This window comes from Cibotium barometz, chromosome 26 (assembly GCF_041138505.1).
Source record: "Cibotium barometz isolate CiBa-2024 chromosome 26, ASM4113850v1, whole genome shotgun sequence".
Taxonomy (NCBI): domain Eukaryota; kingdom Viridiplantae; phylum Streptophyta; class Polypodiopsida; order Cyatheales; family Cibotiaceae; genus Cibotium; species Cibotium barometz.
In genome coordinates, this window is record NC_141071.1 from 4,957,417 (window position 1) to 4,975,151 (window position 17,735).

At 39.5% G+C, this 17,735-nt stretch overlaps 1 protein-coding gene across 1 annotated transcript; it reads left to right on the top strand.

Annotated features, from left to right (window-relative positions):
* The first annotated feature begins 15,986 nt into the window (after positions 1-15,986).
* LOC147623594 (uncharacterized) lies at positions 15,987-17,052 on the top strand. The gene is made up of 3 exons (XM_086820862.1): positions 15,987-16,335; positions 16,460-16,537; positions 16,828-17,052. The coding sequence occupies exons 1-3, from the start codon at positions 15,987-15,989 to the stop codon at positions 16,998-17,000; spliced, it is 600 nt and encodes a 199-aa protein (XP_086676988.1). The 3' UTR covers positions 17,001-17,052.
* The last annotated feature ends 683 nt before the right edge of the window (positions 17,053-17,735 follow it).

Here is a 17,735-nt window from a genome sequence, read left to right on the forward strand (position 1 = left end):
GGGGTGTGTACTTATCTTTTTGTATCAGAGCACACATTTGTTCATTCTAATCTAGTGAGTTTGTGTGCTCTCAAGCTTCTCTATCTTGTGTGTGTGCATTGTCGTGGCGGCGCGATGCATGACATACGCAAGAGTGGGACAAAACTAAGTGGTGCATGGTACACTATGTGAAACACCGTAGTCGTTAGGTCTATGATTGGGACTAAATCATTGTTAGTGTATGATATATATTACAGCTTTATGCGGCACCGTCTAGGTGTGTAATTTAGTTTATTCACAGCTTTGTGTGGCATTTATGTGATTATCTTTGTGAGTAAGTGAAAGAGAGACGTAGGTGATATAGAGCGTGGGTGTGTTGTGATGATGGTGACAGTATACGCGCGACACTTATTAGATGTCTGATGATATTTTTGATGGTCCTGTGACCACCATGATTATTTGATTTGCCATGTGCCACTATTTTTATATATTATTTTATCCACCTTGCACTTGGGCGACACTATTTGTATTAGTGTATGTGAAAGAGGTTATTAGTTTTACACACTTTATGTGTGAACAACTCTGTTTTTGAGAAGTGCAAGTCCAATTTTGTACGAGATAATATTTTTAGCTCCAAGGTATACGGGCATGAATATTGAAATCACCCATGAACCATACACATGCCATAATGACTTCTCGAGCATCCCCAATGGTCATGAAGGGTAGTGTGCTAATACATATCTTCCCATAAAACTCAACATAGTTATTCTCTATAGTGTTTTTTAATCGTTTTTTATCATGTTGTTGACAAAAATCTTGTATCTGTGGTTTCTTAAGGGCTTGCTAATTGTGATGAATTCTCACATTGTATTTTTTCATAAAATAAATAAAGTATATAAAACTAGGTTGTTTTATATTGTTACACTTTGTGTGTGCATCCATCTTCAGAGAAACCTTGTTACATTTTCAAAATGGTCAATCAAAGTAATGTATCTTGTAGTGGTAATCTATGAAATGGTTGTTAAACTTTGTTAACCATTTCAATTATTTAAACCTTGATTTGAAACTAACAAGAAAATGACACGATTTAGGTGTCTCATTTCCCACGCGATTGTTGTGATTGTGTGCAAATTTTAATTCATCAAGACAAAATTTAGGTGACTTTAGCTATGCCTAAGCAATGTGAGGTGAATGCGATGAAAATGCTCAACTCATAATTGCAAATGAAAAGTAGTAGGAAAAAAGTGAGAATAACCCAATACTTCTAAGAAGAAAAACTATAACATGCACCACTCACATGCATTTGGTAGATGCAACAACTAAAGGAGCCTTTGGATAGGCATACCATGTCAAGGAGAAAGGGGTCCCCATCTGTGAATCTTGTTGAAGCACTTACAAATTACACTGATTGAGATAATGCAAAAGGGTTTAGCATTACATTGGGTAGATTAAACCCCTCTAGTTGGAAGGTTTCCCATTGGCAGCTTAAATCCCTCTAATGCCTTTTTCCTAAAACTAGATGCTTAATAGGCATCGATAGATATGACATCAGCCAACCATGTGAGGTTGACTTGTATTCATAGCTTACCTATGCCAATTAATGTTCTTTTTTGCAAGTAAGGTTTATTCCTTTGTAGGAAGGTTTGTATTCATGACTAAGTGTGGCAACAAGTAATGTTCTTTTTTGCAAGTAACGTTTATTATTTTGTAGAAAGGTTTGATTTAACTAGTGTCGTGACCCGTCTCCGACGGTGGGCAGGAAACATTTTGCATTTTCAAGGCAAAAGAAATATGTGTAAAATCACCCTTCCTTTCCTTTTAGAAGCTAGGCAGATCCAGTTACACACAAACATGCATAAAGATGTATGTATGTATGTACGTATGTATGTACATGTACATGTACATGCAATCCATTGAAACCATACATGCTACAACTGGAAGGTATGTGTATGTGTGTGCACACATATGAAGGAATATGTGCATGTGACATACACACATGTAAATATGTGTCTGTGTATGTGCACATATGAAGGAATATCTGCATGTGACATACACACATGTAAATATGTGTCTGTGTATGTGCACGCACCCATAATATCCATAGATATTGTTCACACTCATACATATATGTATACATCGTCCTCAACTTGCCAACCTTATATATAAACACATCATGATTGCCACATATATCCATATACAAGCTTCTAAAGCACCAAACTTGGCATATAAATATACATCTAGTATTACAAACCCATAAAATGATGACAATCTTAACACACCTGAACACGGCTTCAAAACAATCTTCAAACAACTAGATTATCCCTCCTTGGTAGCCTATACCCCATGCCTCCATCTGGCAATGTGTATGCCAAAAAGAAACATTAGCATTGAAGATATAATTCTCGTTGAAAAAAATTAGGATAAGGATAAAAGCTTACAAAACTCATTTGGTGGATCAATATTTGAGGTGAACGACGTTTGAACAGGCTTGTAAACAGTAAATAAAAAAATTATGTATTGTCCAGTGCCTATTTACCGAAAATCTAGCTTATCAGGCTTTTCATAATCCACAAACATTACACGTACATGAAGTTGATTTGCAACCTTCCGCAATCGTAGATTGTAAATTCCAAGGAGCCCAAAGCTCTCATTCGTAACTGTCTCGACCATACAAACCTAACAATAATCTGGGTTCTAAAAAGTAAAGATATTCCCTGTTGAAAAAAGAATGTTTCAATAAAAATATAAATTAATCAAACAAAACACAAAGGCTACATAAAAAGGAAGTTTCTATATATACCATAAAACACTAGTGCTCTCTAACAGTTCGATAATTAGAGATGCTATTGCTTGTCTTTTTCAGTCCTTCTAAATGTTTCAATTCCAACTATGTTAAAGTAATCCATAAAATTAGCACCATTTTGTTTTCGAATGCAAGTCCTTGTCCCTGACTGTACGACGGCGAGTCATGCTGCGTGTTGCATCCAAAATTCAAAGCCGACGAACTTGGTTCGAACTCAAGTATGTACAGCTCCTAGCCATCTTCAATCTCCTCTGAAATACAAAATAACGAATACTATTTTTCTTAACTTCAAACAACATAATACTTGAGATAGACAAAGAGAGACAATGACATAGATAGATAGTGAGATACACACACACACACACACACACACACATATAGATATATATAGAGAGAAAGAGAGAGAGGAAGTCAGAGTTGAAACATGTTGAGAGATGGAAGAGAGAAGTATTAAATTTGAGAAAATAGAAATTTCATATATATCGTCAAAATGAAGAGCCAAATCTAAAAGTTGGAACACAATTTGACCCTTGATCAAAAAACATCATCCCTCTCTCTAAGCAACTTCCCTGGCTTCTAAAACACAGCACATCTTTTTCATAATTTCATTGAGTCAATTAACATATATCTTTAGACTTAATACCTCCACGCCTAATGTACGCACTTGATCTTTTAGAGAATCTATGTGTTCTTTACATTGCCCATTACATCCACGTAGACATTCCCCAATTTGAACAGGCATGTTCTCCATGAAAGAAATCATGTCTAGTTTGTTTGCCTCCATGCGACCACTACTGTCATGGACGCGATGGAGATGATGAATCAACTCATCTCTTAACGTATCTCCCCTTTGGCTGACACTTCCACAAATCTCATCCCAAAGGGCATCTAAGTACTCCTTGTTGCAAGCAACCGAATTTTTCTCAGTGCAGTCGTATGTATCGGCAATAGTTTTTAGAGTTTTAGAGCTTGTTTGTCCAGATGGAGACCTTGACCGAGCAAGGTGTTTTGCAACTCGAACATTCATCAACTCAGGCGGCGTAGACAAAGCTACTTCTTCATTGGAAGAATCATCCACAACTACTACATCTTTGGAGCAATTGTTATCATTTTGAAGCTCCATTTGCTGAAATCCAAAATTAATATCTTAAAGCTCTACAATTATCTCTATGTATCTTTGCCAACATATACCTAACCCTAGTAACCTACATGTATACCACAACAAAAAGAAGAACACAGTGACACATATAATTGTCTATCAAAGGTTTTTTTTTGCTTTTTTTAAGAATGTTTATCAATTAATATAAAATACTAAATGCATATATTCTCCAAGGCTACTACAATTTGTATATTCTATATATTCTAAACAATCTCAAAGATAGAAGTCCAAAAAATGAAAGGTTTCTAAAATATCAATATTACACTAATATTTACAATCAGATTATCAACAACAAAACACTCATAAGATAGAAAGAGATTAAAAAAGTATCTTGATGTACATAATCATCTCTCTCTCTCTCTCTCTCTCTCTCTCTCTCTCTCTCGGTAATCGTGACTCTATGCATCCCTTTTTAACACAAAAATTGAGAGAGATAGTAATGACATCAAAAGAACTAACCTCAAGTTGAAGAGAGAATTATACTCAAAATCACCAACTTTGATTCAATTGTCCTTGTGCTTGCTTCTACACATTCACATACAAAGACACATAAAATAACAAACTTATTATCTCTCTATTTTTTTCACCCTCTACTAATTATATTTCACACCAAATACAAAATAAAGCGCAATAATAACTATTGGTATAGACAGATAGGCAGACAGACAGACAATCAAACATACAGAAGGGAAGAGAGAGAGAGAGAGAGAGAGAGAGAGAGAGAGAGAGAGATAGCAATTTAAAAAACTCTTAAACACACATGGCACACACACACACACACACTCAAATTAGTAAAACATTTTAAAATTTTAACATTTTTAAAAAACCAAAAACAATTAAAAACCCACCCACACCCACAAAATACACACTCTCTGTGTGGGTGTGTGTGTGGGTGTGTGCATATATGCATGTATGTGTGTGTGTATATATGCACATGTGTGCTTGTGAATGTACACATGTGCACATCACGTATGTGTGTGTGTGTGTGTGTGTGTGTGAGTACATGCATGCGCTCTTATGAAGTGTAGATAAGGGAAAGGAAGTGGGCACAGCCAAAGGATGATCAATTAAATGAAATGATATTACTATACACAAAGCCTATGCTTATGAGGGATATAATTTGTCAAAATTACTCTCGTAAGGATAATTACTCTTTGAGTGGTGATACTATTTATTAAATACTTCATTTTAAAGGATGAACACTTAAAAAAAACAACTCTCAACTTACATAAAAACTTTACACTCACAAATCCCCATAAAATACACTCTCTCCCTCTCTCTCTCTCTCTCTCTCTCTCTCTCTCTCTCTCACCCGCACACCCACACACACAGACACACACTTGCTATTCAAATTAATAAAAAATTTAAGAACTTTCAACATATTTAAACACACACACACACTCAAATTAGTAAAACATTTTAAAATTTTTAACATTTTTAAAAAGCTAAAAATAATTAAAAACCCACCCCCACACCCACAAAATACTCTCTCTCTCTCTCTCTCTTCACACCCACACACGCGCACACCACAATTAAAAAACTTTCAACTACAATTAAAAAAACTCTCAAACACACACGGCACACACACACACACACACACACACACACTCAAAATAGTAAAACATTTTAAAATTTTAACATTTTAAAAAAACTAAAAACAATTAAAAACCCACCCACACCCACAAAATACACACACACACTCTCTCTCTCTCTCTCTTCACACGCACACACCACACAATTAAAAAACTTTCAACTACAATTAGAAGAACTCACACACACACACGGCACACACTCAAATTAGTAATATATTTTTAAAAATTTAACATTAAAAAAACTAAAAACAATTAAAAACCCACCCACACACCCACAAAAATAATCTCTCTCTCTCTCTCTCTCTCTCTCTCTCTCTCTCTCACACACACACACACACACACACACACTCAAATCGGACACTTTATTTCAAATACTCTCTCTCTCTCTCTCTCTCTCTCTCTCTCTCTCTCTCTCTCACACACACACACACACACACACACACACACACACACGCGCGCGCGCGTGCGGCACACACAAATGAGACACGTGGAGGGGCTAATGCCCACTGCATGGCTTGCGGAAGGTGCGGTGTCAATCGTAACACTACATGACTGCATGGTAGCACTGATGCATGGTCGAAGGACATTGAGGCAAACGCCCACTGCATGGTCGACGGAAGGGGCAGTGTCGACCGGCTATGGCAAACGCGGGATCATTGGCTAGCCCTTGAGGCAAACGCCCACTGCATGGCCGGCCGTCACACGCTGCCATGTCACCTCTCGTAGGAAGCCTGCAGGTCCGCAAGAGAGAGAGAGAGAGAGAGAGAGAGAGAGAGAGAGAGAGAGAGAGAGAGAGAGAGAGAGAGAGAGAGAGAGAGATATGCTCACCAGGGGATAGAGAGCTCGTTGTGCTGGACACTGGCCAATAGGAGGAGAGCTCGTCGACACTTCCAATAGCTTGCACATCCACGCTTCCCAAAGCCTGCATGATGCTAACAAAAAAAGGCATCCGCAACATAGTGATATATATATATATATATATATATATATAGAGAGAGAGAGAGAGAGAGAGAGAGAGAGAGAGAGTTGGACACTGCCCGATAGGAGGAGAGCACGTTGACGGTTCCAACAGCCTGCACAGTCGGGAGTTGGGAAAAAGAAAGGGCGTGAAGAGCTCGCTGGGCACTGTGCGAATAGGAGGCTTGGAGGGGAGTGGACCAAAACGCCATGAAGTCAAATAGGGGCGGCAATCTACAACACCTGCAACCTCTGTAAATCAGCCACCCAGCAACGAATAGGGGCAGCGTGGACATGGTGGCCCAGAGAAGAGAAAGCGGTGCATGCGCAAAAGAAGTTGACACGTGGACCAGGGATTTCATTAACGTCCACAATTTCGTGATCACGTTAACAAAACCTATTGTTAACATATTAAAACTTGTGATCACATTGTATATTCACATGACCTGAGTAATGACCTGCCAGAACCCACTAGTCTCGTTACACCTCCGGGCTTTTGATTTTCTCGACGGGCCCGTCGGGATAAGCAGTTATCCCGGTGGGCCCGCCGAGAAAACCAAAGAACACCGGCGGGGTTCTATTCTGTTTATAAACACTGCCCGACACCCATCGTGGAACTTTTGGGGAGATAGTCCTTGTTTTGGGGGCGTGATATCTCTCCTCAAAGTACTTGTAGAGCTCTCGAGTTACTAGAAGTGTCCTCTTGGGAAGAACGTCCTTATCTTAGGGGCTGTCGTCTTTCCTTGTAGGCACTCCTAAGGCTATTGAGCCACTCATCCTTAGTTCTTTGAATTGGGGGCAGGGTGTGGTTCGTAGCTAATACTTGCAGAGATTTAGGGACAAATTTGGAGTCATTCAGCTTTGCATTTGAGCTACGTAGGTAATCTACCTCATTCTGCTTTATGAATGGTTTGATGGAGCCAAGAGTCCTGCTTTATGAATGGTTTGATGGAGCCAAGAGTCTTGCTTAGGTGCTTGTATTGGTTCTTGATACTTGATATAGTTTAGAGTAGACAAGGGTCTATTATCCTATACTAGAGTATTGGGCAAGCATAGATCTTTGATTTTTTTTTGTGAATGTTAGAGAAGGTCTATTGTCCTATACTAGAGTATTGGGAAAGCATAGATCTTTGATTGTGTAAAGTATCCTTAATTGGGTAGTACAAAAGGCATCCTTCATTGGGGGTGCAATGTGCATGATAGTTTCGAAGTAGTTTTGTAGTCAGACCTTGCAAGATAGTTTCGAAGTAGTTTTGTGTTATGTGATGATCTTTTGTATTTGTCAAGATAGTTTTGAAGTACTTTGTCTGCTAATGTATGTTTTGTAATACGTGAGTGACTTTGTTGTTTTTTCATTTGTGTATTCATTGTTATATGCTTGGTTGAATAGGTTATTTGTTGAGATGGAGGACAATGTTGGATCCAGTGATACCTCCAATAGAGTCCAAATTTCAAATAGCAGAAAAAAAAGGCACCTGGGATAGAGTGGCAATATGCAATTAACGTTGGTGATTGATTCATAGATTGGGAGTGTAAGCTATGCCATGCAGTAAAATCAGGTGGGGCGCCTCGACTAAGAGAACACTTTTTAGGCGGACCGAAGAAAAAGTCATGTACCCACCCCTCTGCACCTGTAGTGGCCAAACGCATAAGAGAAGAAATTCAAAAGAAAGATTCAAGAAAACATGACACTCCTACTGCTTGCACTCCTACTGCTTGCACTCCGAATGTCAATGTAAAGTAATCTACCCAGTGTATCTTCCTGCAAGCGAAACTTTGACAGGAAATATACCCATGCGTCAAACTTCATTGCAAGAAAGCCTATGTCAAGGTCGGCTCGATGATGCACAACTCGCCCTTGCTGAAGCGATTTAATTTTCTGGGAGTGCTATGATGATGGTGGACAGTGAGCATTGGAAGAGAGCATGGAAGAAAATTGGTGAGTTTGGACCAAGGTTTTCACCGCCTATGTACCATGCTATGCGAAATGATCTATTAGAGAAATGTTATGCGCAAGTAAAAGAACGTGTACAAAGAATAATTCTTAGCAATATAGAGCTTTCTGGATGTAGTATAGTAAGTGATGGATGGTCTAATGTACAAAGAAAACCATTAATTAATATAATGGTTATTTCACCTAGAGGTGAGACTTTCATCCGTGCCGTGGATTCAGCTGGTTCAATCAAAACTGGGGCTTACATTGCTCAAGTCATTGGTTCTGTGATAGAGGAAGTGGGTGCAAAAAATGTAGTCCAAGTCGTCATGGACAATGCAAAGAATTGCAAAAATGTATCCAAAATCCTACAACGACAATATCCACATGTTTTTCCGGTAGGCTGTAATACTCATAGTTTGAATCTTGTATTAAAAGATTGGTATAAAAGTGATGATACCAAATGGTTTGCCTCAATCGCCGACACTGCTCGCCAACTTGTGAGATTCATGCTCAAGAGACAGAGAGTGTTAGATATTTTTCGACCTCGCATGTCAGTTATGTTAAAGCTTCCAGCGGAGACTAGGTTTTGCACTCACTTTTACACTTTTGAGTCTCTTCTTCGAAATAAAGATGCAGTTTGCGAAACATTTACATGCATGGCATTTCATGATTGGGAGAGCACTCAACTTGAAAAAGTGAAAGAGAAAATCAAAGTCTTGAAGGCAGCGCTTACGAGAAGAAGTTGGTGGAACAGCGTGATGGATGCATACCATGTAATGATGCCTGTTATGTATGCCGTACAAAGTCTTGATCAAAGAGCGCCTAATCTCGGGAAAGCATGGATGCAATGGTGGACTGTCCAGCGGAGTTTGGAGTGTCCTGAGAAATTAGAGCATTCAGTGGTGGAAAAGCAATGGCGTGTACCATTCTCCAGTAGACAAAGAAAAGTCCTATTGAAGTACTTTCATGCTAGATGGATTGGAGCGCATTCACCACTACACAGTGCTGCTTACATGTTAGATCCTGAATATTGGAATATGGATTTGATGTCCAACGTTGAGGTGGTGCAAGATTTTTATAAAGTGGTAAACACTTTCTATAATAATGTTGATGATCGTGTAAAGTGCATAAAGGAGATGACCTCATTTCGATTGAAAGAGGGTTTATTTTCCAACTCCCTTGTTCAACAAATGGCTAAAGAGCAACCTGCATGGAAGTGGTGGATGATGAATGGTGGTGAGCATTATGCTTTATTGCGCAACCTTGCGATGAATGTTCTAAGTCAATGCTCTTCAAACTCAGGCTCAGAAAGAAACTGGAGCATGTACAAATATATTCATAGTACTATTCGCAATTGACTTCTTGCAGATCGAGCAGATAAACTTGTTTACATGTATTGCAATGAAAAGATCTTGCGAGACATTGAAAGCGAAGAGTATGAAGAAGATATGTCCAGATGGATGTACAATTGTGATGATGTAGTAGACGAGAACTTTGATGTTGGACGCACGTCGTGCAGCACCACCCTTGAGATAGAAGACAATTTAGACATTGACTTAGATGAGCTTAATTTAGCAGACGAGAGGGTAAACGGTGAAAGAATTTTGGAGCAAGATACTGACATAGAGGAAGAAGTCATTTCATTAATTTCATAAAAAGTACTTGTACAAATGATCGTATTTGGAGAAATTATCAATACAAAAGTAGGATTTATGTCTTTCTTAGCTTTCATCTTGAAATAAATTGCGAATTGCACTAGGAGTTGCATCTAAAGGTCCTGGTGGTTTATATTCGCTAGCCATGCCGAACACTGTATAAATACCTTGATTTATTGGGACACTGCACAATGCACATGTGGAAATATTTTGCATTTGCCTCACTAAACATATTAAGTGGTAGTAGTGTCCACAGGGTAGTATATACTGGCCGCTCCACCCATCGCGAATACTTTGTAACATACAGGACATTGGGGGGTGGAGGAACTAGTAGCCTCAGCAGAAACTCCCACAAGATCAGGATGTATCAAAAAATGAGAGATGTGGTTTCCTTGGCGCACAGGAGCAATACGTGAAGAGATGGTTTGTACATCTTGGTTGATCTTTGTGAGCTGCTCTTGAATCCCTCTATTGGCCGGGGGAGGAGTTGACACTTGAGATAATCGCTCAGCTTCTTTCTCCTTCTCTGCTAGCTATGCCCCTAAGCTTTCTTTGACCTTGTTTAGCTCCAATACAGCGCCCTCCACCATGAGAGCAAGTTCCTCCCTTGTGAATGTCACTGTCTCTTCACGTATGTCGTGGGTGTTGACAGTGGCCTCTCTGGAGGCGAAGTCCACTGGAGTTTCTAGGATAAATTGTGCATATAGCATCTTAGCAAAATAGAGTGGAGCGTCGGCGTTATGGAGAGGACAACCGTACACCTCCAAGAAAATGCGCTCGGCATTAATTTTGATATCATTGTGAGTGCAACGTGAAATCTTCCATCTTTCCTTCTTAATCTCGCCATCTGGACATGGCCATATTTCCTTTATCATCTCTGTGGTTACGCGTTTGTTTATGTCTTTCCATTGAGCATAAGTAGGATTTGTCCATTTCGACAACCTGCATGCTGTTCTTGTAGCTTCGCGGGCTGTCAGGCCATGTGCAAGGGCCTTCATTCACTCATATGTCTTCTTGGCTAACTTTTGATGCTCGTTTGCTTGCGCCTCTGCCATATCTGCATGAACGTAAATGACTTTAGGATTTTAATGAACTGTAAAGATCAACATAAGATAAATTGACCGTTACCCTCAAAAACTTAAAGTTTAACACCACGAGAGGAGATATGTATTGCAAAGACTCAATGAGAAATATCCACTTGACTCCAAAAATACTTCAAACAATGCGCGCACATCAAATTTTGAAGAGAAAACATAAACTTAAACACCACAAGAGAAGAGAGATATTGCAAAGACTCAATGAGATAATATTTCAAACAATGGACACATCAAATTTTGAAGAGAGAAATAAAGTGCCATTCTTGAAACTTAATCTCCTGATACTGTATCATTACAAAATTGGGGTGAATGACACCGATAGCTCTACAAGAGGACGTTGTGCCCTCGTTGGGTCAGTATTTAGTGATCTAAAAAATTCCACTACTTGCAAAATTGATTTTCGCTCATCGCGATTAGGCAGGCACATCCAATTTTTGACTCTATAAATAATAGTATCCATGGTAACTTTGTCATAGGAACTATTGTCCATCCACAACTCTTGTACTTTCTGCCAAAAGTCATATAAAGTTTGTAATAAATACCCTAAAGCAAAAACATCAGATGCAGGAGTGTATGCATCTGCCAAAAACGGATCATAAAGTTCCGGGGCTATCCACGGTCGTTTATTTCGCTCTCTGTCTGCGTAGGAGACCGCTTGTGTCACCTTCTCAGGGTTCTTGTCTGCTTCAAATACAAAATTGAGAGACATCTGTTTTTTGGGCGCTCTTAGCAGTAACTCCCAATCGATAATACCTACGCGTGGCTTCAACTCTTTTGTAAAATCCAACACTACATTGAATGGATGTAGATCGGTATGTACAATTCCTGCCAGATGTGCTGCTGCTAGGCCTTCCACCAGGGCATGCATAATATGTGGCATGGTTATTATTATTTGTTTTATTTTAGAAAGTTCTAGATGACTTAAAGGAATATTATCGGGCGGGGGTTGTCTCCATCCTCGATCCAAACGAAAAATTCTGGTGAACTCACTGAATCTGAAGGGGACCTTTAGAAGAGTATCACCAAGCGAGCCGCCATTATAGTATGGGAAAATAGTGATCCAAGGAGATTCTTTTGTGAAGGCAATACACCTGACAATTGATGGGTGTAGAACCTGCATGTCCTTCTCTGCCTGGAAGCTCTTGAACTTGGCGCTGCCTTCTCCTTTGTAGTGCTTTCCGCAAAAAGTAATGTGCTCCGACAAAAATGATATACCTTTAACTGTATACTCTTTTACTGTGCCAAAAACACCAGAGCCTATTGTTCGCCCTTCGAACAGAGCCTCGTGCGGGGTGCCAATGAGGTGTGTGTACATAGAATTGTAGATTGTATGATTAATGGCACCTGTCCCACTCGCATCTACCTGGCTGGACGTTGCAGCGACGTCCTGGGCAATGCGCACTCTTTTGGGGAGTGACTCTGCATCCAGCGCCTTCATGCGCTTGCTCTTGGCTCTTTGCTCGCTCCATACAACGTCCCATAACTGTAGACGATGCATATTAGCTTCAGGCGGGGCAGCATCTCTAAGATCATTGCATGCTACACACATGCTCCCCAAAATGGTTCGTGTTATATGTTGATGGTTGAAATCTGCTATCTTTTGTCTATCAAGCAACTCAGCGTTGCCTCCGCTTCGAAGTCGACGCTGTGCATTTTCCCATATCTGCTCTATTAGATCTCGCATGAGTATCTCAGACTCATTGATCTTTTTGATGACGTCATCAGTACATTGTGACACTGTGATGCTGCTTCAATGCGAATTGCTCGTAGAACGATTTTACGCTCTTCAGGGAAGAGCATGTTGGTCGTCTTCGTAAATCTAGCAAATATCACTAAACACAAAGAAACAGAACATTAAACAACATTACTGAAATCAACATCAAGCAAACGTGAGAGAACAGCACAACAAGTGTATCATTACTTATTAATGTTCAAACAAAAACGGAATATCAAATAATTTTACTGAAATCAACATCATCCAATACATCATCAAACGTGAGAGGACAACAACAAGTGTATCATTACTTATCAATGATCAAACAAAAACGGAATATCAAACAATATTACTGAACTCAACATCATGCAATACATTATCGAACGTGAGACAACCGCAACAAGTGCATTATTACTTATCAAGTGTATACATGTTGCACTCCTCATCTACACACCTATCGTGACAGAGAGAGTTGTGAAGGGTATTATGAGAGAGAGAGAGAGGGGGAGGAAGAGAGAGAGATGTGACAGATAGAGAGAGAGGGGACATTAGATGACATTTTTAATAGTTTTGTGAGTTCCTAAAGAGAGGAAAATAATGTTTTGTATTCCTAAAGCACTCCTCATCTACACACCTATCGTGATAGAGAGAGAGTTGTGAAGTGTATCATGAGAGAGAGAGAGAGTTGTGAAGTGTATCATGAGAGAGAGAGAGAGAGAGAGAGAGGAGAGGAAGAGAGAGAGTTGTGACAGATAGAGAGAAGAAACATTAGATGACATTTTGAATATTTTTGTGAGTTCCTAAAGAGGAAAATAATGTACTGTTTTAATTTTTAAGTAAATAGAGGGAGAAAAAAGAAATTATTAGCAATTATGTATATTTTAAGAGAAAAAAAAAGAAATCCTTATCTACACATCTATCGTGTTGTGAAGTGTATCATGAGAGAGAGAGAGAGAAAGAGTTGTGAAGTGTATCATGAGAGAGAGAGGGGGGCGGGAAGAGAGAGAGAGATATTCATTTTTTCGAGTTACGAATCACGATATTATGAAATAAAACGTTAAGACAATATGATGTAAACTTTGATCCATGAAATACTCATGCCGCGTTAGCAACCAAGTATCGCATGGATCAAACACAATAAAAACAATACAAGTCAAATCAAACAAATTTATGACATTTTTTCAACCGCGTTAACGATCATATGCCGTAATATGCAAGCAAATTTTTTTTCGATCGCGTTAACGATCAAATGCCGCAATATGCAAAAAACAATATATGCACTAGCGGACAACACCAACTTGCCGCGTTAACGACAAAATGCCGCCCGATTCTATGGGAATACGAATAGGATACGAACATACACTGGCCACGTTACCGACCATATGCCCGCATTTGACAAAGGGAAGGTGACATCGCCATAACGATACTATGCTTGCCGCGTTACCGATTAGTACCGCTACGACGTGCCATACTTACCATAGGACACAGACTAGCCGCGTTACCGACTAAGTGCCCCAGGGTAAACACCATTCCGAAGAATGGCCTTACACACACACCCCTCGTGTGGCGGACCACCCACATCTTGCCGCGTATTGCGACAATGGGCGGCTGCCCGCACGAACACACACCCACACACACACACACAAACACAAGTCTCATTACCTGTGTATACTGTCAGCAATGAACTCCCAAAGGGCCCCCCGGGCCCATATATATAGAAAATTGTAGCCCACTGGGCTAGATGACGACCCCGCCGGGACCCGCCGGGGTTTTCTTTTTCCCGGCGGGACCGCCGGGTATTGCAAAACCCCGGCGGGATTTTATCCGGTTATCAGGGAGCTTCCCACCGGCTTTTTTGGGAACATGTTAACATGTTAACATGTTAATAACATGTTAACACATGTTATTAACAAAAAAAATTTGTGATCACGTGAATATAAAATCATTGACGTGGACGGCAGCCCAAGCCGCCGCGTAAGAGATAGTATAGAAGTTTACTTTTCAATTTCAAGGTTTGTATTCATAACTTACGTGTGGCAACAAGTAATGTTCTTTTTTGCAAGTAAGGTTTATTCTTTTGTAGGAAGGTTTGCTTTAAAGTTTACTTTTCATTTTTTACTTTTCTCTTCCATAGATAGGTTAATTAAAAAGTTACCTTTTGGAGTAACATATTTTTTTAAAAAAGAACCTTCATAGTTTTTCCATAACAAGCATAAATATAATTCTTTTTAAAGTTGGACTAAGGATAGATCTCAGATTACAACCAATAATTATTGAGCATAAAGAGAAATTGATCAAAATAAGCAGTGCAAGAAAAATGATAGTGTTGTCATTGAAGTTCCCTTCATTTAAGGGTTTGTTCTATTCCCCTCTTCAATGTCAAGGGCAACTTTCACATGTTCTTCTCTAGCAACTTTCCATTTTTCTTCTAGTTGTCCGACATGTTAAAATAGCTCTTCGAACCTCTTCCAAGAAAACATAGTGTTGGCGGTAATCTATATTTGTGCAATGCACAATATGAATCCCCCCTATTAAGTGTTGAACTTAATCGAGTCAAATTCAAAATTTGACAACATTCCCAGCCAGACTTTGTAATTTTTGTCTCTTAATTAAATCTTGCGCTTGTTGGTAAATAAAAATAAAAATAAAAATTGACAACATGGTCTATAGATTGTGCCTCTACTCATTTCACATCCCCCCACCGCCCACTATTCCTTCGTTATTGCCATGCTTGGCTTCTCTCGAATCTCGATAACGGCCGGCTTAGTAGTACCGGTCCTATAAAAGCCTTCATCAGCTTGCAGTCTCAACACACCCGGTTTCTCTTTCCCCACACCCTGCTATTTTATCATAAAAGATGTCCTCTCAAAACCTCGTGTTCCTCAAAATCGCCCTCTTCACCTATTGCTTTTCCCAAAGCACGCTGCTATTTTATCATAAGAGAAGGCAAATACAAGCTCCTCCAACACAGCCCAGTTGCAGAAGAGAGAGAGAGCACATCCCTGCTGGCCTGACACATGTACATACATGCTGTAACACCATGTGGCTGCATGCATACATGCACAATGATACAATAATACCTTGATGTAATTGCATGTCCTCTCAAGACCTTGTGATCTTGTTGGTTTTTCTCAAAGTACCCTACTATTTTATCGTAAAAGAGGGCAAATACAAGCTCCTCCTCCTCTCGTTCAAGACACTGTTCCCAGGCACCGCTGAGTCCAGTTGCAGAAGAGAGAGAGCACAGCCTGCTGGCTTTACACATGTCATGCTATATTTAATATTCTTTATTAAGATTTACTACCATTGGGCTGTGTTCTCTCTGTTCTGCAGCTGGTGTAAGCGATCTTCATTACTGCAACTTGCTCTCTCAGTTTGCGTTCCGAATTGCGCAAGTTGCCTGGGTATGATGTACCTGCGCTGCAGTGCAAGCTGCGTGCAAGGCATGCACTGCCGTACCCCATGTCTCTCAATTTCTTTTATGTTTTTTCTGGCTCTTGGCTTGGGATTTCAGCCGTTGTGGTATAATTATTTCCAAAGCCTGATAGATCTTGGCTTCGTCTGCAGGGTTTCCATTATGCGACACAGAGAACTCGTTCAACTCCGCCCTAATTGTTTTTTTTGGGGGCAATTTTTGTAGTTTGGGTAATTTTCACAGCTCCTTTTGGTAGGATTTTGTGAGGGAAACCGTACTTGAAGGATGGCGATAATCTTGCTCCTTCTGCGTTTTCCTAATTTGTTCTCCTGTATTTATTATTTCGGTACGAGTGCAGTAAGTTGTTACCATACTGGCAAAGGAAAAGTAATGACTCAATGAAGAAGCTAGAGTTTGCTTTGCAAATTTTGACAGGTTTTCAGCTTGTTCCTTCGCTTATAATAAATAAATCCGATACATAATTACGCTAGTCGTTTTTCTCGTGTACTCTCTTTTGCAGCTTTCTTGAAGAAGCAGAAGAGTGTCGGAAGATTTCTGCAGAGCGTACCTTGGACGCCTTGTGACCCGTACACGGATGTACTGTCCAGGTTTGAGTCGAAGAATCCTCTCTACTTTACGGAAGACTCTGCTCTGCCTCTCCACTTTACATACGAAATCATTAATATATATTGAGGGGTACGGGTTTTGAATTCATGCAAAATATATATTAAGAAATCATTAATATATATTGCTTTTGGTTTTGAATTCATGCAATATATATATATATATATATATATATATATGATTCGGGGCAATCGCTTGGTGCTGCTCTAATGTCTTTCACTTGAGTTAAAAGGGACCTAGATATTGTTTCTTCTTTTCGTCTTCTTTTTTGGTTATCATTTCTACCGTTTATAGTCATGACATAATAATAGTTCAGAGTTTGGGAAATACTTCTCATTGAGCCGGATTTAAAACCTTCTCATTGTAAGTTGAAGAGGAAATTGACCAATTTGAGAAGGCATTTCTCTATTAATTATGCAAAATATAATTAAAACTTATTTTTCAAGAGGACTAATTTCCTTCTCCCACAAATTTGAGCAAGCTCCGCACAAATTTGAACAAGTTCTAGGCTAAGTCGAACCTATCTTTTCTCGAACTCTGAGTCATGTATGCTGGGTTAGGATAGATTTAAACATTTTTTTGTAAGATTGCTTTCTACCCCAAATCTTGGGCAATGGGCAGTTATTGTGTTTCCATTTGGAGTTCATCTAAATTCCTCATGCGTATTTCCTTCCAACCTTCGTTCAAGTTGTATTTTTTCCAAGGAGGTGAAATTATCCTACTATCTACCATGGAAGGGCTGAGTTAGCCCTTCACCTTCAGATGAAGGGCTGATACTAAGCACGATATACCCAGATAAATGGT

Excerpts from the sequence above, each read along its gene's own strand:
- LOC147623594 (XM_086820862.1), top strand. The coding sequence starts at position 15,987 with ATGTCCTCTCAAGACCTTGTGATCTTGTTGGTTTTTCTCAAAGTACCC. Across the intron at positions 16,336-16,459 it reads CAGTGCAAGCTGCGTGCAAG|GGTTTCCATTATGCGACACA; the intron begins GCATGCACTGCC and ends CTTCGTCTGCAG. Across the intron at positions 16,538-16,827 it reads GGGCAATTTTTGTAGTTTGG|CTTTCTTGAAGAAGCAGAAG; the intron begins GTAATTTTCACA and ends TCTCTTTTGCAG.